Here is a 24087-nt window from a genome sequence, read left to right on the forward strand (position 1 = left end):
TAAGAAAATTAGAACATTTTAATCCTAATTATCCCCTCAGTAGAATTTTACTGTTTCCTAGTATTTTAGTGTTTTTCTTTTTTTCTTTTCCTTTTCTTGGGAGTGAGGGTGGGGAGGTGTGGATATGGGTGGGTTTTAAAATAATTTTATTGTATTAAGTTTAAAATGACTAATTATAGTTGCATATATTTATAGGACATCTTATTTTTCAACCCTGTAGTAGTTAATATGCTCTTCCTTGTCTTGTTTTTATTTTGTATCCTCCTCTATCTCCTCCTTCTCTTCCTTCTTCATTATGTTATATAATAAATAACCATGTAAGTACATGTTTAAATTTACTAATATCCTTATTCATGATTGCTTCTAGTATCATATTCCTCAATCTGAGTTAAAGTTCGTGTTTTCTGGAGAACACCTTTTAGTACTGCTCTTAAAGAATCTGTAAGTTATAGCTCACTCAGTCTTTTTATGAAAATGTCCTGAATCTCAATTTAGATAATTCGGTATTACGGTTTGGATCTAGAAGTGTCCCTGTAAAAGCTCATGTATTAGGCAGTGTTCAGAATTTAAAAGCCTGGATTATGAGAGGTGTACATGAGTAGATGACTCCATTTGATGGATTAATAATTTGCATGGCCTACTGGGTGGTAAAGTTTTGGGAGCATAGACTTGGCTGCTATGAACTGAAAACTATTCTCTGCCACATCTTGTTGCCACAGTGGTTTGCCTTGTCTCAGGTCTAGAGTAATAAGTTACCCAACCATGGACTGAACTGCTGAAACCATGAGACTGAATAAACTTTTCTTCCTCTAAGTTGTTGTCGTCAAGTATTTTGGTCACAGAAATACAAAGGTGACTAATACAGTAGGATATAATTATTTTATCTTATAATTTCTTTTGTTCCCATTTCTATTAGTTAGTATTAATATTTCATCTATCAGTCTAATTGTCATTCTTTGGTAGATAATCTTTTTCCATTTTTGAGTTCTGTTGGTTGAACCTAGGGCCTTGAGCCTTCTAGGCAAGTGCTCTTCTTTTGGGCTGCACCCCCAGCCCTTATATAATCTTTATTGTTCTTCAAGGTTTTTAAAATTTCTTTGCCTTTTGTATTCCATGATTTTAACTATAGTAGGTTTACAAGTGGAACTGGTTTTATTTCTTTAGTACCAAATACCCTACTGATTCCAAGGATTCAAGCCTTACATTATTCTTGAAAAATATATTAAGCTATAACCATTTGAATATTGTTTTCCGGTATTCTGTCCTTTCTTTTAGTCTCTCATATTACACGGTGTTGAACCTGCTCATTCTAGTGTTTGTATTCTTCTATATCTTTCATCTTTTTATCTCTTCACACTGGATGGTGATCAACTACTTAAGCTCTTTTTCAGGTATAACTTTTTTTTCAATGTATGTAATCTATTTGTTCACTATATTTTCAAAATTTCAGTAAGTTCATTTTTAAGACTTTTTGTTTTTACTTTTTTTCAATTTGTTCTAATTATACATGACAGTAGAATGCATTTTGATTCATTGTACAAATATGAAGCACGACTTTTTGTTTCACTGGTTGTACGTGGTGTAGAGTCACATCATTCGTGTAATTGTACGTATGTATAGGATAATGATGTCTGTCTCATTCCACCATCTTTCCTACCCCCATGTCCTCTCCCCTCCCCTCCCCTCCCCTCACTCCCCTCTGCCCAACCACAGTTCCTCGAATCTTCACTTGCCCCACCCCCACATCCCTATTATGGAATAGCATCCACTTATCAGAGAAAACCTTTTGGCCTTCGCTCTTGGTGATTGGCTTATCTCACATAGTATGATATTCTCCACCTCCATCCATTTACCTGAAAATGACATAATTTTATTCTTCTTTAAGGCTGAGTAATATTCCTTTGTGTATATATACCACTTTTTCTTCATCCATTCATTTATTGAAGGGCATCTACGTTGGTTCTACAGTTTAGCTATTGTGAATTGAGCTGCTATAAACGTTGTGGCTGCTTTACTGTAGTATGCTGATTTTAAGTCCTTTGGGTATAAACTGAGGAGTGGGATAACTGGGTCCAATGGTGGTTCCATTCCATGTTTTCTGAGGAATCTCCATACTGCTTTCCAGAGTGCTGCACCAATCTGCAGTCACACCAGCAATGTATGAGTGTACCTTTTTCCCCACATCTTTACCAACACTTATTGCTTGTATTCTTGATTTTCTATTTTTTTATTTACTAAGAGTTGCTTCGTGATATAACATATGGTCTGTTTCAGATAAGGATCCATGTGCTGCCAAGAAAAAAGTATATTTGCTCGATGGACGGAACATTCTGTATGTCTGTTAAGTCTAAATTATTGATTGTATTATTGTGTTCCATAGTTTCTTTGTTTGGTGTTTGTTTGGAAGATCGATCCAGTAGTGAGAGAGGTGTGTTAAAGACACCCAATATTATTGTGTTGTGGTCTATTTGAATCCTGAAGTCGAGAAGGATTTGTTTGATTGTACATAGATGCTCCTTGGTTTGGTACATAAAAATTTATGATTGTTATGTCTTGTTGATGTGTGGTTACCTTAAGCAGTATGAAGTGTCCTTCTTTATCCCTTCTGACTGACTTTGACTTGAACTCCACTTTATCTGATATGAGGATAGAAACCCCTGCTTTTTTACTGAGTCCATGTGTGTGATATGTTTTTTCCCAGCCTTTCACCTTCACTCTGTGTATATCTTTTCCTAGGAGGTGAACCTCTTGAAGGGAGCATATTGGGGGGTCTTTTTAAAAATCAAATCTGCCAGATCATTTCTTTTAATTAATAAGTTTAGGCCATGAACATTCAGGGTTATTTTTGAGATATGATTTGTATTCCCGGTTATTTTGGTTTAGTTTTGGTTTTTAACTTGACTTGGTTTCTCCTTTGATTGGCTTTTCCTTAAGTGTAGTTCCTCCCTTTGCTGACTTTCATTGTTGTTTTTTATTTCTTCCTCATGGGATACTTTGCTGAGAATATTCTGTAGTGCAGGCTTTCTAATTGTGAATTCTTTTAACTTTTGTTTATCTTGGAAGGTTTTTATTTTGTCATCAAATCTGAAGCTTCTTTTTGCTGGATATTAGGTTCTTGGTTGGCATCCACTTTCTTTCAGAGCTTGGTATATGTTGTTCCAGGACCTCCTAGCTTTGAGGGTTTGGGTTGAGAAATCTGCTAATACTGGAATTGGTTTCCTCCTATATGTAATCTGATACTTTTCTCTTGTGGGCTTTAAAATCCTATCCTTATTTTGTTTGCTAGGCTTTTTCATTATAATATGCGTTGGTGTGGATCTGTGGTAATTTTGTGCTTTTAGTGTCCTGTAAGCTTCTTGTATTTGATTTTCTATTTCATTCTTCAAGTTTGGGAAATTTTCTGATACTATTTCATTGAAAAGATAGTGCATTCCTTTGGTTTGTATCTCTGTGCCTTCCTCTACCCTGTAATTCCTAAATTTGTTCTTTTCATGTTATTCTATAATTCTTGGAGGTTCTATTCATGTTTTCTTACCTTCGTTGTGTGGTCAACTTTATTTTCAAGATTATATTTTTTGCCTTCATTGCCTGAAGTTCCATCTTCCAAGTGATCTAGTCTGTTGGTGATACTTTCTATTGAGTTTTTAATTTGATTTATCATTTCCTTCATTTGAAGGATTTCTGTTTTTTTTTTTTTCCAGAATCTTTATGTCTTTGTTGAGTAATCTTTTGCTTCCTGCATTTGTTCTCTTATCTCTTTATTGAAGGGGTCTTTTGTTGCCTGATTTGCTCTTTTATATCATCCTTCACTCCATAGATCATTTTAATTATGTACATTCTGAACTCCTTCTCTGACATTTCTTCTACTATGCTGTCAATGGATTCTATTATAGCATCTTGGTTTGTTTGGGGCACTTTTCTTCCATTTTGTTTTTTCATGTTGTTTGTCTTCCCCTCTAGCAGTGTGGATCCAAGGTATTACATTTTCTACCTTGTAGATTTGTAGTGTTCCTGCAGGTTTCCAATACCTTGCCTTTAAGGGGGTTAATATTAACATCATCCGGGGCTGGGGTTGTGGCTTAGTGGTAGAGTACTTGCCTGGCATGTGTGAGGCACTGGGTTCAATAGTCAGTACCACATACAAATAAATGAATAAAATAAAGGTCTATCAGCATCTAAAAAGATTAAAAAAATATTAACAGCATCCAATGCAAACAGTATGCATTCTTAAACCGAATAGCCCCTATTAAAATGTTTACAGTTTTATTGCAATAAACAGAAATACTGTGTTTGGTTATTATGTACAGCATAAACTGTAGGTTTTCAATAGGGTCTACAGTTTCTAATGGTGGACCAAGAAAGAATGGGGGGGTGTAGGATGTAATGTTTAGGATGTGATGTTTATGAGGTAGGAGGTAAGAATATAGAGGTATTAGATCAAAGAACAAGTAAAAGAGGAATGGAAATAAGTTGATTGCTAGCAGGAGAAAAGAGAGAAAGAGACTCCAGGGAAACAGATAAGGGAGAGGAAAATAGAGCTAAAAAAAAAAAAAAAAAAAGGGAAAAGAAAAACAATGTAAAAATATAAGAGTCTACAATGAAATTGTAATATACTATTCAAACATCCCAATCCTCAGGAGTCTGATGCATGAAAAGTACTTGATTTCAAAAATGTTGGGAATGTGAGAATGGGAAACGAAAAAGAGAAAAAAAAAATTCTGAAGGAAAATCGGACAGTTGTTTCTGTTGGGGTTCAAGATCTTCTTTCCTCTGATAGGTGGCATTGTCTGGAGTAACTCCACCCTTAGGACGGTGAACGTTACTAGGGCGGGAGGGTTGGATTTGGAGGTGGGACACCTGGAGGTAAGGTATAGCAATTGCCAGTTCTCCTGGAATACTGCAGGAATCTGCAGGAATCTCCTTTGGGGTCCACTTGTGTGATGCAGGAGCCTGTTCTTAGCCCCTTATGTTGCTTGTGAACTCTGCAATTCCTGGTCTCTAATTTAGTCTCTGAATTGTATCTCTCCCACTCCCACCCTTTCAACTTCCCAGTCAGGAACCTCTCTTTCCAGAGGCCTTGAGGGCTGAGTGCTGGGACCTAAGCGCCTGTTGTAGAATACTCTTCTGTGTTGGGCTGATCAGGACCAGGCATTGAGAACTGTGGGCTAGCCACATAGCTGCAAGCGCTGTTCCGTGTTGGTGGCTGGGGGGCAGACTATGGTTTGAGGAGCCAGAGGGCCTCCTAAATGTAGTCAGCTAAGTAACATCTACAATAAAGATTCAATAATACTATGTAATCTGAAAAACAATGCATTAACATGTACACAAAACCTTACCCATATAGGAGACTAAATTCAGATAATGATAAAGATGTAGTAGTTATGAGATAATGTCTGTTGTGGACCTCAAGTGTAACTGTTTATAATATATAATTGTTTTGTTCCTAATATTTTACAGTAGATTAATAAAAATGTAAATTTCTTCAGGTCCAGTCATCAGTGGCAGTTGGGACTCCAGACTACATTTCTCCTGAAATCCTTCAAGCTATGGAAGATGGAAAAGGCAGATATGGACCTGAGTGTGACTGGTGGTCTTTGGGGGTCTGTATGTATGAAATGCTGTATGGAGAAACACCATTCTATGCAGAATCTCTGGTGGAGACATATGGGAAGATCATGAATCACAAAGTTAGTATATTTTACTTTTTTTCCACCAAATTATTTATTATGGTAAATAATATAGTTTAATAAAAGAGAAATAGAGAATATTTTTCTAAACACAATGAAAAGTTAAACTTCTTTGTTAGGAACATGAAAATTCATACATTATACATAAAGGTATTAGGTATAGCTTTTTCCTATATTTTGTTTAGAGATACAAATGAGTAGGAAGTTGAATGGTCTTTTCAGTTGAATAACAAAGGTCATAATGGACAATTATTTTTCTTTACTCATAATACTACTCATGGATTCATAACTGGAATGTATGTAAAAAAATCTCAACCATGACAGTGACAAATGTAATGCAAGTGTTAATAAAAATCAGATGCCTTTTTTTTCTTGTCAAATTTGAAAATTTAAAGAAAAATTGTACTCTACTAAATAATTTATTGCGATGAGCATTCTGAGGTATTCTTGATAGGAATATAAATTGATGTAACTTTTCTGTCAGGAAGCTTACAGGCTTGCACTTCATGCCTTAACAAATGGTTAAAATTTTGATTGAGCAACTTTAGTTTTAGGAAGCCACCCAATGGAAATATTTAGTATGACAAAGATGTGTACACAAGATAATCTATTTCGATATTATTCAGGATCAGGAAACATTGGAAACAATCCATATGTATGACAGGAACAAATTTACAAAACTTGAATCTATTTAATACAAAGTGAAGTAGATAGATTGTACATAGTAAGAGGAAAGATTTTGCTTGATTAGTTTCAGAAGATTGTGAGTACTTACAAAAACTATGCATATGAATGGGAATATCCCCCCAAAGGAATAAGAATCTGTTCTTTTAATTTGTTCTGCTGATGCAATTATGACTAATTGCTTTATGTGCATATAAATCAGACTTATAGAGGTTTTTCTTCCACCTTGCTGCAAAGATAGTGCTCTAAATAGCTAGAAGAAAGACAGTAATAGTTGCAAGATTATAAAAAGCAGGTACAGCATTAAGGAAGAAATCATTGTAGTGTAACATGGTACTTAGCACAGGTTCTGGAGTGAGACAGCTTCAGTTCAAGATCCATTTCCTCACTCTACTAGTTGAGAAAATTACTTGATTTCCTCTTCTATAAGATTGCCATAGTAGTAGTATGTATATACCTAAGATGATAGTGTTGGAGTCTAAAGGAATTAAAGGAGTAAATCACTTTGAATAGTATCAGATACATATTACATTCTTTAAAAATGTTTAATATTGATCAGTTAATCATTATTTTGTTTTGTATAGGAACATATCAACCATCTACAGTTTATTGAGATACTGAGTCAAATTCCTCCACTCTTAATCAGTACTTTTCATTCTAATAGCAGTATAAGGTTTTATATTATTTATTGTTTCTGTAGCACATGTGTGACTTAAGTCACATAATGGAATTAAAAGCATATACTTACAAGATATTTTTAAATGGAAACATATTTTTAAGGCTTCTTTTTTTTTTTTTTGCGGTGCTGGGGATTGAACCCAGGGCCTTGTGCTTGCAAGGCAAGCACTCTACCAATTGAGCTATCTCCCCAGCCTGGAAATGTATTTTTAAGAAAATATATAAATCAGTTATCATACTTAATAAGTTTAGCATTGATTTTTACTCATATTTTATTTCTGTCATTCTTTGTATAGGAGAGATTTCAGTTTCCAGCCCAAGTGACTGATGTATCTGAAAATGCTAAAGATCTTATTCGAAGACTCATTTGTAGCAGAGAGCATCGACTTGGTCAAAATGGAATAGAAGACTTTAAGAAACATCCATTTTTCAGTGGAATTGATTGGGATAATATTAGAAACTGTGAAGCACCTTATATACCAGAAGTTAGTAGCCCAACAGATACATCAAATTTTGATGTAGATGATGACTGTTTAAAAAATTCTGTAAGTATGACATTATGAAGAAGTTCTGTTCCTGTTTCTTGTAAATATGGTTATAATTTTTTGGTTTGCAAATATTGTGCTAGGACCACCTTATCAGTTATTAGTCAAATAATAGTCATGACTTAGAGAAATGAAGCGTTTCCTGAGGCCAGTGTAGTTATTCACAGTGGAGTAAATTCAAAGATTTACTTCTTTGATAAGTTATTCCAGTATGTTTCCTAAGAAGATAAATTGGATGCTTAGAAACATGACTTTCATGATTATAAAGTGGAAGAGTTGGGAAATCTCTCCCTAAAACCAGCTCTGAAGCTAGACAAAATTGTCAAAAACCATTTAATGGCCTAATATGTTAACCAAAGGAAAATATTTTAAGAATTTATTCACAAATGACTCCTTAGCTTTGGGTAAAAACACACATAGCATATCCTCCATCCTCATCATCTGCTTGGTTGTGACATTTGACCTAGTAGCCTGGAACTGGATATTAAAAAGAGCTGCCAAAGGGGGCAGACTCAATTTTGAGGGCTAAATAACCACACCAATGATGTTATTGCAAAAAATAGCAAACTTGGTAGGAAATGAATGGGGGAAGTAAGTCCAGAACCTTACTAGCTGAGGTTATGACTCTGCTTGAGGAAAATGGCAGGCAAGCGAACTATAGAAATATTGTACCATTCTTCTGAGGCTAGTATGGTGTATTGGTCTCTGTTGTGAACCATCAGGCTATATTAAAATTTAGGAAAATAAACATGAAAAATTTGTATTTTTTTTTTTTTTTTTTTTGCCTTTTTACCTCTCTCATTTTGAGCTTTGTTTTACTACATTTTATTTCTTGTGGTTTTTATTCCGTACTGAATTTTTTTATATTTGTTTTATATCATTTTTTACTGTTCTTACTACATTCAAAGTAGGCAAGAGCTTCTCTTATATTTTCAAAACTTCACAAGAAAAAATTAGATAGACTTCCCTTGCCTCCTTTTTAAAATTTTATTTCTATTGGGAATTGAACCCAGGTTTTTGTATGTGTTAGACAGACACTCTACCACTGATGCTGCCATAGCCCCAACTTTTTTTGTTCTGAGATCTAGTCTTGGTTAGTTGCCTAGGTTGACCTTGAACTTGTGATCCTCTTGCCACCTCCTCCTCCTGAGGAACTGTGATTACAGGCATAGGCCACCTTGCCCAGATTCTCATCAATATTTTATTAGAATTATATATTATATTCACTTTCAACACAAAGTATGAGTCATTCTAAAAATTTATGGTATAGTTAGTACTAATTATTCATGGTAGTTATATTTTATAAAGTTACTGTGAACACTGTATTAGCTAACATTGACTCATCACTCTTTGGAAAGACAAGGTTAGGTTTTTGTGGTCATAGCATTTTTCATGAGCTTACCAATGCGTAACTGTTTTATGTGTGATGCTATTTAAAGACTCCTCCTATATTGTTAATTCATTGACATTGAATTCATGTTTAGCAACACTATAACTCATGCCCTGAATGAAGCTTATCTAACACATTATGTCTGTTAAGGTATGTTATAGCCTTCTCACTTGATAGAGCTGAGTGTGGTGGCACATAACTGTAATCCCAGCAATTTAGAAGGCTGAGGTAGGAGGATTGCAAATTTGAGGCTAATATGAACAATTTAGTGAGACCCTCAGCAACTTAGCAGGGACTTGTCTCAAAAAATAAATAAATAAGCCACATGTACTGCACTTCCTGGTCACCATCTGCTATTTGTTGGTTTTACTTTATTAGTAGTTGGTAAGTTAATACAATTTGGACAAAAAGTATATAGAGATTTTTTTAAAAAATATAATGTATGAGAAAGCCTGTAATCCTAGTGGCTTGGGAGTTTGAGGCAGGAGAATCACAAGTTCAAAGCTAGCCTCAGAAAAAGGAAGGTTCTAAGCAATTCAGTGAGAACCTGTCTCTAAATAAAATACAAAATAGGGCTGGGGGTGTAGTTCAGTGGTAAAGTGTCCCTGGTTGAATCCCCAGGACCAAAAAAAAGAAACTAGACAGAATTTCAGTGCTATGCTTGAAAAAGTGAAATTACCCACAAAATGTACAAAAAGGTAAAAAGCATGTCATTAAATTGACCATAAATGTAGTGAATGTTTGTTTATAGTATGAAAGCTTGAATGACTAAGAAGAATGTTTACTGTTCAGCCTTAACTAGGAATATGAACATAGAGCAGCTCCAACTTTTCTCTGCTCTGTACGTTTTGAATGATCACAAAAACACTGCGAGTATTGATTTTGAGTTTATAAATTAATATTGTCATCCGGAAAAATTTGCAAATGCAGAATACATCAGTATTGACTATACTGGCACTATCAAACTTTCAATCTTCATTTTCATTTATTACAATTTTATAGTAACAGTGTTCATGGTGTAAAATTTTTATCACTTAACATCTGTACCAAACTTACCAGTGTTCCCAAATGGAATAGTCTAGATATTTCCATTGACAGTTAATATTTATAGCCCAACATATAGGTCATGGCTGTCTATTTCTTACCAGATTTTTTTTCTCTTCTTTTAGGAAACAATGCCCCCACCAACACATACTGCATTTTCTGGTCATCATCTGCCATTTGTTGGTTTTACTTACACTAGTAGTTGGTAAGTTAATATAATTTGGACAATATAGAGAGATTTTTTAAAAATGTAATGTGTGAGAATGCTTTTTTTTTTTTAATAGTATAAACCTACAGTTGGAAAAAAGTTAGATAACAGAAAATGAATAGTATACACAAGAATCTTGACTCATTTTGGAGGAGAAAGAGTAGGACCAGTGGACAGCTCATAATCTGTTAACAGGAATTGAAAGAGTCCCATGGTATTGAATAATATTCTTTAGATGTCTCAAGCATCGGAATTTTCAGCTTATTGATGCTACCATCCTTTTACCCATTCTTCAGTGTCTTTATACCTTCTTGTTCCTCTTTACCCAATTTAAATTCCACTGAGAATGAGTATAATCTCTCCTTATATGACACCTCAGTTTCCTTGGCCATCTCTGATTCTATTTGCTTTGCTAAGTCAATAACAATATTAAAAGTAAATTCTGTCTGTACCTATGTAGTTCAGAATGATTAGAGAAAACTGGGCATTGTTATTGATCTTTAAATACATGTACACCAAATTCAAGAGCCCCTTATTGCTGTTTGGCAAATATACTATTTTACCCTAGAGTGCTTACTCTTCTACTCACCAGGATGACTATTTCATATTTCACATTTGCCTCCAAAACCTCAGTCATCTTCACTCTAAGCTGATGATCTTGCTTTCCATTTCACTGAGAGGATTGAAGCCAACAGCAGACAACTTCTGCAAGCTTCTGCTACCATATTTTCTCCCTGCACACCTCTGGACTCATATGTGCTTTTCTTTTCATAGATGAATCATAAAACTTGTTACTACCACCAACATAGTCCATCTCTACTGCCTAGCATAGTGCACTGCTCACTTTTACACCATAAATTTTCCATATATGTCATCTGTTTTCTCATCTGTATTTATAAAAAATACAGTTCTTTCTTCCTTCTTAATGCAAAATAAAAAATGTCTCTGGATCCCACTTACCCCCCATTTCTTTGCTCTACATACAAAATTACTTCTGACTGTTGACTATTTGTGTGTGTTTTTCATTTTCTCCTTTCTTGAATCCAGGATGGAGTTTTGTGCCTCTATCACTTCATGCATACTGCTTTGGTCATGTTCCCATTGACCTCTGTGTTGCTAAATTCAGGGATCCCTTCTCATTCCTAGTCTTATTTTGCCTCATCTCATCTTCTTTGCTACAGCTCCACATCACTAAAATATCTTTTTCTCGTCATGTCTAGAGCACTTTGCTGATTTTCTTTTCACTTTTCTGGGTACTTCTCCTAATCATCCTGTTTTCTGAATATCAGAGTGTTCTAGGACTGTCTTTGGGTTTGTTTTTTCCACCTGTCCTCTTTGGTGTTATCCCAGTTCTTTGCTGTGCTTCTGTAGCTGAGACCTTTTTTATCTCTTCTACTTGAAATTTATCTTAACCACCTATGTAATATGTTCATAATCTCCTGTCTTATATTTCTCTGAACCTGTCTGAGGTACCCTGTTGTGAGTTAAGTCAGAACATGTCACTCCCCTGTTCAATCCCCTTCACTCCTTAGCTTAAGTGACTTTGTATCTTAACTCCAAACCAAAGTTCTTACAAGGCCCTATACAACTGGCTCACTTTATTTTTCTGATTTTATTTCCTACTGCTCTTCTTATTCCACTCCATTTCATCCACACAGACCTCTTTTCTGACCCAGAAGCCTTGCATTCATTCCTCTTCATCTGCCTGAAATGCTCTTTCTTCTAATATGCCCTTGGCTGGTCTCTTGTACTTACTTGACTTTTCACATAGTTACTTTCACAAGGATAGCTTTCCTGACCACTTCATCTAAACTTTTATCTCTTCTACCTCAAGACTTCATTTCTGTCTTCCGTGCTTCAAGTTTTCTCCTTAGCATTTAACACTTTATTGTACTGAATATTTTACTTACTTCTTTTTGTCCCTGTTACTGGAATTTAACCTCTGTATTGACAAGGATTTCTGTTTATTTACTGCTGAATGTCTAGCACCTCTATTATTTACAATTAACTTGTATTGAATTAAGGAAAGCACCTTTTGAATTTTAGATTTTAAATTCTGTTAAAGAGCACTATGGTTGTTACTTTTGACTGTTATTTCACTTAGTGGTCAAATTGTTTTAAACTAGTAATCTTTTACCAAATTTAATTTTATAATTTGTGCTTTTTAAAATTTAGAATCATTTGGTGGATTTAAGTTTTCATTCAAAAAATACTGCTAACAGTGGTTTATGGTAATTTTACAAAAACCATTTTTTTACTGTCATAGATGACTAACTATAGATGTTCAAATCCGTGTGTTAGACATCAAAAGTTATTTTTTTCCTTCAGACTTTTTATTGCAGTGTGAACCCATATTTATATTTTTTTCCCTTCAGTGTTCTTTCTGACCGAAGCTGTTTAAGGGTCACAGCTGGTCCCACCTCACTGGATCTTGATGTCAATGTTCAGAGAACTCTTGATAACAACTTAGCAACAGAAGCTTATGAAAGAAGAATTAAGCGTCTTGAACAAGAAAAACTTGAACTTAGTAGAAAGCTTCAAGGTATATATATTTTAAGGATAATGTTTTCCTTGCTAGAATTGGAACCACAGTGTTATGAATTATTACAAGTGGTTGTTTATCTTCAAAAGAAAGTTTTTGTGAGTGGTAAAAAGTCAAGTTGAAATAATTTATAAGGAACATAGTATAATACCATTTATGTAAAATCATGCAATTAACTGTAAACAACAATATAGTATGTCTTCCATAGGTGTGGTATGTATGCATGTGTAAAATGTGTGGGAATAAATACCTCTGGAGAGAGGGAAATGGGACCGCCCATAAAACAAGGACCCTTCTTGCCTCTGTATAGCACTTTAATGACTTTCATACCTTATAGTCTCAATTCTTAAAGAGTTCTCGCTCTTGTCCCACTGTCACTGTTTATATTATTGTTCCTGCTAATGATTGATGATTTGAAAATGTATATAGGTGAAACTTCTAAGAGTCTTACTTTCTTAATTCTTATAAGAATCTTGGATCTTTACCCTACCTCATTCACGCTATCTGATAATGGCAAGATATAGCCCAAGATTACAGTATCAAAATTTTATTCATCACAGTATTAAGTAAACCTTCATTAATATCCTTGTAATTTTCTAGTGAATTCTCTCTGGTGCTTTACCTCTAACATTTCTCCAGTTCCACTGTTAACCTACCATTCTGTGTCACCCTATAATCATCATTTCACTGTTTTTCCTGTATCCTCTTTTCTCATAATATGTCTATGATAATCATACTATTACATCTACCCTCAGATCTGTTGTTCCCCCTTCTGTTTATCAAACTACTTTTTAAATGAAGCTTTGCACCTTCACCTGTGCATCTGAAGGTAGCTTACTTAAAACACAACAGGCTGTCTAGTGTCACTTCACATTCATGAACACTAGTCTCAAGTCAGCTATTAATGTTGCCCGATAATCTTTTTTTTTTTTTCTTTCTTTCTTAGCCTGTTTCCCTGCCCTTTCTTACAAAATCCAGTGACCATTTCTCAGTTTTTATCTTTTTACCTGTCAGCAACATTTGACCCAATTAAGCATTTTCCCCTTAGAAAACACTTTCCATTTTTGACTTCTGGAGCACTTTATCCCCTTGGTTTTGTTTTTCCTCAGAAGGAGTCCTCAGTCTCCTTTGCTGATTTCTCCTTCAGTCTGACCTTTGAATGTTAGAGTATGCTAGAATATTCCACATTTTCAGTTTTCAGAAGAGAAAACCTTACTTCCTGTCATTCTCTCAAATCCTCCATCTGATCCATCAGCATATCAGGTTAGCTTTGATGTTGTAATACATTCAGAATTTTTTTTTACTTTGTTTTTGCCATACTGAGGATCAAACCCAGGGCCTGTGTGCATGCTACATTCTCTTGTCCCAAGATCCAGAATTTGATTATCACTCACTGTAGGGTGGGGTTCCTACCCTGCTTTAAATCACCATTACCTCTTAACTATTTTGATACAGTATCTTACTATTTTCCCTTTTATAAACACCCCCACACACTTTTCTACAGTTTATTTTTAACATAACAGCCAAGTAATTTTATCAAAACACAATTTAGATCATTTTATTTCACTGTATTTTCCCCAGTCCCAATGGCTTTCTTTCTCACTCACAGTTATAACCAAATTCATTTTAATGGCTTAAGACCATGTATGACCTGGCTTCTTATTTCCTTCCTGACTTCATTTCCTAGTATGCTTTCCCTTGTTTTATGTTCAAACCATTCTGGATCCTTGCTGACCTCCACCCCAATACACAAGCCAGGTAGATCCCCCACCTCAGGGCCTTTACATTAGCTATTGCCCTATGTTAAATGGCCTTCCTTTGATATTCATATGATTCAAATGCTTACCTCTCCACTCAAAGCTCATCTCTACTTAATTGAGATTGCTCATGATGTCTTTCCTGATCATCCTATTTATAATTCAGTCTCAAGATGCATTCTCCATCTTTCCAGCTTTATTTTCTCCAAAATGAACCATGTAGTATACAATTCATTTATATATTATGTGAATAAAGAAATGTATGTATGAACAAATAGTCAAGAACTTATAGCAAGAATCAAAATTTTACAGTCATAAAATTTTACTATCATTGTTTTAGAGGTCCATTAGAAAAAAAGATTATGACATCAATATAACTATTTTCTGTTTTTTAATATATGCTAAAATCTCTGCATGTGAATTACTTCCTCTTTGTGACTCAGATTTTTTACTGGTTATTTCATATGGTGATATACATATAATAATGTGCACATTCTGCTTTTATTTGTATGAGCAGTGAATGTTCATATACATACTCCTATAAACTTCACCCACATTGATATATAGTATAAAGTCCCCAGCATAGTGTAAAGTCCCCTTTCAGTCCCCATCTCAGTTAGTACCCTACCACCCTAAGTAATCACTGCTCTAATTTCTTTCACCATTAATAAATTTTTACTTGTTCTTGAACTTCATATAAGTGAAATCATGTAGTATGTAGTTCTCTTTTGTAACTGACTTCTTCCACTTAACATGTCATTTTTTGAGATTCACTCATTTTTTTATATATTTAATTAGTTTATTCTTTATTTTACTGTTTAGCATTTCATTATATGTAAATACTAGAAATTTATTTATTGAATCTCTTGTTGTTGGACATTTTGGGTAATTTCCAGAAGTTGACTATTATAAGTAAAGTTCCTGTGAATATTCTTTTTTTAAAATATTTTTTTTAGTTATAGATGGATATAGTACTTTATTTTATTTATTTATTTCTATGTGGTGCTGAGGCTTGAATCCAGTGCTTCACATGTGCTAGGCCAAGTGTACTACAACTGAGCTACAATCCTGTGAATATTCTTATCTATTTCTTTTGGTGGTCATATGTACTTATTTATCTTGGATACATACCTAAGAGTAGAATTTCTTGGTTTTGGGGTAGAGAATTTTAGCTATGGAAGATATTGTCAAAGAAGTTTTTCAGAGAGGTATGTCAGTGCTTGGTTTCACAAACATACACATTTTACTTCCTTCAGTCACTATCTCCAGAACCTGATACTGTAAGCTTTTTTTCTCTCATAGCCATTCTGTATGATGGTGTCTTGTAATTTTAATTTGCATTTTCCTAATGAATATTGACATTGTGTATGTTCATGTATTTTCTGTTCATATATCACTAATAAGAATATTAAGGAAAAATAGTGAGCCTAGTGATCCATGTTTCTATCTGGAATTATTCTTTAGCCTGAAAAACTTCCTTTTGTATTTTTTATAATGTGTGTTATGACAAATTCTCTTAAGATTTTATTTGTCTGAAAATGTTTTTAGTTTTGTCTTTATTTTTGCTGTTCTAGATTTCTAGCTTGGCAGTTTTTCCTTTCAGTACTCCGTAGTTATTGTTCCATTGTTTTCTAATTTCATTATATTTCTTAAGGAGTTAACTGTTAATCTTCATCTCTTGAATGTAATTTATCTTTTTACCCCTTTGGCAGCTTTTAAGCTCTTGTTCTTCATGTTCGTTTCAAACAGTTTAACTGTGATGTGCCTCAGCACACCATTCTTTATATTAATATAAGTGCTATATGGAATTCACTGAGCTTCTGCAATCTTAATTGATCTCTTGTATCAGTTTTGGAAAATTCTAAACCATAATCTCCAGATATTTCTTTTGCCCTATTCACTCTTTCTGAGACTCTAAGAAGATAGGACAGATAAGTGGATAGCTGTAATAAAAGAAAATGGCTGTTTCAGGAGATTTAGGGAGGGACAGGAGTAAGGATACCTACTTTATGTCCATGTGCTGAAGCAGGTGGAGTATAGAGGAAAAAATAACTTGCATTAATGTCCATTGGGTATTTTGCATACTCACATTTTCTACTCCTTAGATGTCTTAAAAAAATTTAAAACAGTGGGTGTTATTTTTAAAATAAATACAGAAAGGATCAGTTTGTAGTACATTTTGAACCCAAATAAAAAGAGGTAAGAAATAATTATTGAATATAGATTTTGAGAGATGCACAATATAGTATATCTTTTTTGCCCTTTTTTAAATTTTTGTTTTTACAGACTGCATTTTGATTCATTGTACACAAATAGGGTACAACTTTCATTTCTATAGTTGTACACAATGTAGATTCACACCATTCATGCAATCATACATGTACATAGGGTAATGATGTCTGTCGCAGTCCACTATATTTCCTTCCCCCACCTCCTCTTGCCCCATTTCCCTCTACACAATCCAAAGTTCCTCCATTCTTCTCTCCGCACCCCCACCACACCCAGCCCATTATGTATCATCATCCACTTATCAGAGAAAGCATTTGGCCTTTGTTTTTTTGGACTTGACTTATTTCACTTACCATGATATCCTCCAACTCCATTCATTTACCAGCAAATGCCATAATTTTATTCTTCTTTATGGCTGAGTAATATTCCATTTTGTATATATATATACAAATATATATATCAAATATATATATCACAGTTTCTTTATCCATTCATCTATTGAAGGGCATCTAGGTTGGTTTGAACAGCTATGAACATTAATGTGACTGCCTTACTGTAGTATGCTGATGTTAAGTCCTTTGGGTACAAACCAAGGAGTGGGATAGCTGGGTCAAATGGTGGGTCCATTTCAAGTTTTCTCAGGAATCTCCATACTGCTTTCCAGAGTGTCTGCTCCAATTTGCAACTCCATCAGCAATGTATGAGTGTGCCTTTTTCCCCACATCCACGCCAACACTTATTATTGCTTTGTTCTTGATAATAGCCATTGTAATTGGAGTTAGATGAAATCTTAGGGTAGTTTTAATTTGCATTTCTCTAATTACTAGAGATGATGAGCACTCTTTCATATAGTTGTTGATCACCTGTATATATCCTTCTGTGCAGTGTCTGCCCAGTTCCTTGGCCCATTTATTGATTGGGTTCTTTGTATTTTTGGTGTAAAGTTTTGTTAAGGTCTTTATAAATTTTGGAGATTAGTGCTCTGTCTGAAATGCGTGTAGAAAAGATTTTTTCCCCACTCTTTTCACATTATTGATTGTTTCCTTTTCTGATAAAATCATTTTACTTTGAATTCATCCCATTTATTGATTCTTGCTTTTATTTCTTGTGCTATGGGGCTCTTGTTAAGGAATTCTGATCCTAAGTCAACATGATGAAGATTTGATCCTACTTTTTCTTCTACTTGGTGAAGAATCTCAGGTCTAATTCCTAGATCCTTGATTCATTTTGAGTTGAGTTTTGTACAGGGTGAGAGATAGGGGTTTAATTTCATTTTACTGCATATGGATTTCCAGTTTTACCAGCACCATTTGTTGAAGAGGCTGTCTTTTCTCCATTGTATGTTTTTGGCATCTTTGTCTAGTACAAAATAACTGTACTTATGTGGGTTTGTCTCTGTGTCTTCTATCCTGTACCATTGGTCTACCTGTCTATTTTGGTGCTAATACCATGCCATTTTTGTTACCATTGCTCTGTAGTATAGTTTAAGGTCTGGTAGTGTGATACCTCCTGCATTACTCTTCCTGCCCAGAATTGCTTTGGCTATTCTGGGTCTTTTGTTCTTCCAGATGAATTTCATGATTACTTTCTCTATTTCTATGAAGAATGTCATTGGGATTTAATTGGATTTGTGTTCAGTCTGTATAGCGTCTTTGGAAGTGTGACCATTTTGTTAATATAAATTCTGCCTATCCAGGAACACAGGAGATCTTTTCATTGTCTAAGGTTTTCATTAATTTCTTTCTTCAGTATTCTGTAGTTCTCATTGTAGAGGTCTTTCATCTCTTTTGTTAGATTTATTCCCAATTTTTTTTTTTTTTTGAGGCTGTTGTGAATGGAGTAGTTTTCCTAATTTCTCTTTCAGAGGATTCATCACTTATGAATAGAAATGCATTAGATTTATGTGTGTTGATTTTATATCCTGCTATTTTGCTGAATTCATTTATTAGTTCTAGAAGTTTTCTGTTGGAGTTGTTTGAATCCTCTAAATATAGAATCATGTCATCAGCAAATAGTGACAGCTTGAGTTCTTCTTTTCCTATTTGTATCCCTTTAATTTCTTTGATCTGTCTAATAGCTCTGGCTAGTATTTCAGGCACAGTGTTGAATAGAAGTGGTGAAAGAGGGCATCCCTGTCTTGTTCCAGTTTTTAGAGGGAATGTTTCAGTTTTTCTCCATTAAGAATGATGTTGGCTGTGGGCTTAGCATAGTCTTTACAATGTTGAGGTATGTTCCTACTGTCCCTACTTTTTCTAGTGTTTTGAGCATGAAGGGGCATGTATTTTGTCAAATTCTTTCTCTGCATCTACTGAAATAATCATGTGATTCTTAACCTTAAGTCTGTTGATGTGATGAATTACATTTACTGATTTCCATATGTTGAACTAGCATCCCCAGTGATGCAAGTGGGAAGAACCCCACTTGATTGTGGTGCACTAACTTTTTAATGCGTTTTAGTGTAAAATTTGTCAGAATTTTGTTAAGAATTTTTGTGTCTGATATAGTATATCTTGTGCTTTAATTCAGGTTAACTAATATTTTGACAACCATAGATCATTGCCACCAAGAATCATGATATGTATTTTTTATCAATATGTATAAATACAAAACAGACAGTAATGCTTTATACTAACCCACACAGAGAGTTTGGTAAGTGTGAGACTTACCATTTGGGAACCTTTTCATAAGTAGCAAAAAACCTATTTTAGGACAAAGGGTGGTTTCATTTCTGATATAAAATGGTTTTGAAGTTTTCTTTTAATCCCCCTATCTTTTGATGCTATTTGGGTATAAGCCTCAATAGAGTTAGTGTTTTGTTTTTTTTTTTAATGCCTTGCGTCTTCTGATTAGAACTGCAAGATAAATTAATCTATTTCAACTAAACTGGGGAACCAAAGACATCTATAGATGGACCTCAACTCTCATTCATGAAATTTGGAAGGCTAGCACTTCTATATACGATATAATAGCATGTCCAAATCTCCTTTCGGAGATACCGGATTCAATTGTTCATACATCATCTGCCAGATGACTCTTTTGAATTATCACATGGTGATGCTCTCTTAGGACTAAAGGACTGAATAGTTGGTTCACTGGCAGAGTATACCAAGAGTACTTATAATGAAAATCTCATGTATTAGAAGGTAGATTCATATATAAATATATATATATATTTACCATATATAAAATGTAAAGACATGCAATGGAATTTTTATGGCAGTGTGTATATGCTCTTTATGAATGGATAGATGTTGTGGTCTATAAAAATTAAGTGAAGATTTTTCTACAAAAATAATATTAGTTTTTAAAATTTAAAGTGTTTTGATATTTTTCATTCTTTTTTTAAAGAGTCAACACAGACTGTCCAAGCTCTACAGTATTCAACTGTTGATGGTCCACTAACAGCAAGCAAAGATTTAGAAATAAAAACCTTAAAAGAAGAAATTGAAAAACTAAGGAAACAAGTAGCAGGTAAATTTCTGTGGTTCATCATTGATTCATCTTAGATTTTAAAAACTGGTTTATTTTCACACAGAACATCCACTGAGTGTCTGTATTGTGTTGTAAGTTATATATCTGTGAGGGAAAAGCAAATAAAAATGGGGCATTTTTTTTTTTTAGGAATTCATATTTTGGTGTGGGAATCAGATATACAAGTAGTCTTTTTTTTTTTTTTTTTCTTTGCGGTGCTGGGGATTGAACCCAGGGCCTCGTGCTTGTAAGGCAAGCACTCTACCGACTGAGCTATCTCCCCAGCCCTACAAGTAGTCTTTATAACACAGGTGAAGAGGCTGTGGGGAAAAATAACATCTGTACATGAAGCATACATACGAGAAGCACCTAGGTTTAAAGAGAACAAAGATGATTTTTTTGAAAGACCTATTTTTATTTTTGGGAATCGAGTTGGTGTTTGTCTGGCAATTCATATATATGAATAGGGAAAATGGAATTAGGACTGAAGAAGAGGAAGGACACTATAGAATGGAACTGCATGTACTTAGGCATTTAGATTTGTGGAAATTTATTTTCTTTGTAACATTTTATTTTTCAGTGTATTGCTTAGATTAATTAAAATTCATTTGACATGTTATGTCTGTTGTATCCATTCATGCATTTTTTAACAAATACTGAGTACTAGGTGTTGTTTCTTACTTTTGAGTTTAAAAGACAGAAATCCTTACTTTGCCTGGGTGGAGGGCAAACAGTGGGGAAAAAAACCAATAAATACGTAAGTATATAAATGATAAGAGTATGTTAGAAGGTGAAAAGTGCTTTAAAAAAGAGTAGAATCAGAGGAGTCAGATGTGCAGATGAGAAGTTTTATCATTACAAAGGAAGGTCCTGGTATAGGCCTAATTGAGAATATGACATGTTTGCAAAATTTAAAAATAGGTAAAGGGCTTAGCCATACATAATTTTGGAAATGCATGTTCCAAGCAGAAGGACCAGCCAGTGCAAAGGCTCTAAAGTCAGAATGTGCTTAATATGTAAACAGAGGACAGAATAGCTAGGGCAGACTCAAGCAGGAAGGATGGAAGAAAATGAGATTAGTGAAGTAAAGGGGTAGAAAGGCTATTGCCTGATCAGTAGTCTTAGTAATTGTTATGAGGTCTTTGGTTTTCATTCTGAGTGAAATAACCTTTGCAGGGTTTAAAGACATCCCATGATGCAGAAGGCGGCAACACTATCTTAGCCAGAATGGTTGGGCCTCTCCAGAAATGCAGTTTAAGGCAAAAATAAATGAAGTAAAAGAAGAACTGGCCTAGGGACTTTTATTTTTAAAAAGAATTAAAGTGCCACATTAATACTTTGTTTTTATTAAATAAATATATCTTAAATTTGAATATAGTTCATAAATGCTATTTTTTTAATAAAAATATTTTGTTTCCTAAGAAATGTTTTTTATCAAATTTCTTTAAATTTATATTTCTAAAAATAAGTTAGATTAGGAACATTATAAGTACAATCATTTATTTTGCTTTGGTACCAATGATATAACATGTACAGTGGAACTGTGAATGTCTTATTTTTAGAGTCGTATAACATTCAAAAACATTGGCACACAAGACCAGCTAAGATAGACAGTAATTTATCTTCAAAGGAACTTGTACTGGGAAAACTCCATATACCTATAGATTTACATTTTTTTTTTTTTAATGATAGAGGCTTTGAATGGCAATAACTTTTGAAAGTTTATTTTACAATTAAAAATTATAGTGAAATAGATGGGATTGATGTAAACCATTTAGATAAACAATCTAGTAGTTGTATGCTTCACTAAAATAGTTGTGAGCTTCTTTTGATGACTTCATCAAATAGGTAATTTTTTAAAACCCACATTTTGCTGTTAAATATAGTATGTTCTACCAGTATCTAAAAGGGAACCTATGGTGACATACAACCCACTTTATATAGAATAACAATGAATAATCACATTTTTAGCAACTGAAAATGTTATATTTTCAATTTCAGTGTGCATTTATTCACTACTAATATATAGAAATACAATTGATTTTTATTTTTATTTTATATTCTGTGACATTGCTGAACTTGTTAGTTTTAGGAGGACTTTTTTAAAAAAACAGATTCTTTGGGATTTTCTATGCTAACTACATTATCTAAAGATAGGAACAATTTTTATTTCTCCCTTTTGATCTGTATGTTTTTCACTTGTTTTCTGCTTTATTTCACTATCTAGAACTTGTAGCACTGTGTTGAAGTGGTGAGAAAAACATCCTAGCTTTTCATTTTTAGGGAGAAAGCATTTGGTCTTTCACCTTTCAGTGGAATATTTGCTGTAGATTTTTTTAAAGTATTTTTGTAGTTGTCGATGGACTTTTATTTTATTTATTTATACACAGTGCTGAGAATCAAACCCAGTACCTCACACATGCTAGGCAAGTGCTTTTCCACTGAGCTATAATCCCAGCCTCTTGCTGTAGATTTTTATAGATACTCTTTATTATCCTAAAAAAGTGCTCCAATCTTGTGTTTCCTAGGGTTTTAATTAGAATGCGTTCTGAATTTCATCAGAGGTCTTTTCTTTTTTTCTTTATTTGTTCTAGTTATACATGACAGTAGAATGCATTTTGACATATTGTACACTAATGGAGCATAACTGCTCCTTCCTCTGGCTGTACATGGTGCTGAGTCAAACCAGTAGTAATCATACACGTATAAAGAGTAATACTGTCTGTCTCATCCTACTGTCCTTCCCACCTCTACTGCCCCATGCCTCCCCTCCCCCTCACTCCCCTCTGCACAATCCAAAGTTCCTTCATTCTTCGCTACCTGCTCCCCCCCGCCCCCCCGCCCCAACTAAAGATCAGCATCTGCTTATCAGAGAAACCATTTGGCCTTTGGCTTTTTTGGGTTTGGTTTATTTCACTTAGCATGGTATTCTCTAGGTCTACCCATTTACCTACAAATGCCAAAATTTTATTCTTCATTTAAGACTGAGTAATATTCCATTGTATATTTGTACCATATTTTCTTTATCCACTCATCTGTTGCAAGGGCATCTAGGTTGGTTCCACAATTAAGCTGTTGTGAATTGAGCTGCTGTACACATTGAATGTGGTTGTGTCAGTATAGTATGCTGATTTTAAGTTCTTTGTGTATAAACCGAGGAGTGGGATAGCTTAGTCAAATGGTGGTTCCATTCCAAGTTTTCTGAGGAATCTCCATACTGCTTTCCATAATGGTTGCACCAATCTGCAGTCACACCAGCAATGTATGAGTGTATCTTTTTCTCCACATCCTCATCAACACTTATTATTGCTTGTGTTCTTGATAATTGCCATTCTGAATGGAATGAGATGAAATCTTAAGAGTAATTTTGATTTGTATTTCTCAAACTTGCTAGAGATAATAAATATTTTTTCATATATTTGTTGATTGATTATATTTCTTCTGTGAAGTGTCTGTTCAGTTCTTTAGCCCATTTATTGATTGGGTTATTTGTTTTTTTGGTGTTAAGTTTTTTGAGTTCTTTATATATCCTGGAGATTAGTGCTTTATCTGAGGCTCTCTCTTCATGTTATTGTTTCTCTTGCTGAGAATAAGGTTTTTAGTTTGAATCCATCCCATTTATTGATTCTTGGTTTAACTTTAGAAGTCTTGTTAAGGAAGTCAGGTCCTAAATCGACATGATGAAGATTTGGGTCTACTTTTTCTTCAATTAGGTGCAGGGTCTCTGTTCTAGTGCCTAAGTCTTTGAACCACTTTGAGTTGATTTTTTGGTGAGAGATAGGGGTTTAATTTCATTTTGTTACATATGGATTTCCATTTTTCCCAGCACCAGTGTTGAATAGGATATCTTTC

The 24087-nt window shown here is 34.2% G+C and overlaps 1 protein-coding gene across 13 annotated transcripts in view; it reads left to right on the forward strand.

Annotated features, from left to right (window-relative positions):
* The window catches only part of CDC42BPA (CDC42 binding protein kinase alpha), a 311754-nt gene that overhangs the window by 163089 nt on the left and 124578 nt on the right, over positions 1-24087 (forward strand). For all 13 annotated transcript variants that reach the window (XM_079106616.1, XM_079106608.1, XM_079106605.1 and 10 more), the window contains 5 exons: positions 5487-5687; positions 7346-7594; positions 10154-10233; positions 12612-12778; positions 20113-20235. In XM_079106616.1, the coding sequence (XP_078962742.1) occupies positions 5487-5687; positions 7346-7594; positions 10154-10233; positions 12612-12778; positions 20113-20235 (820 nt within the window). The remainder of the gene's footprint in view (positions 1-5486; positions 5688-7345; positions 7595-10153; positions 10234-12611; positions 12779-20112; positions 20236-24087) is intronic.

The sequence above is a fragment of the Sciurus vulgaris genome (assembly GCF_902686455.1).
Source record: "Sciurus vulgaris genome assembly, chromosome: 12".
In the NCBI taxonomy this organism is placed as follows: domain Eukaryota; kingdom Metazoa; phylum Chordata; class Mammalia; order Rodentia; family Sciuridae; genus Sciurus; species Sciurus vulgaris.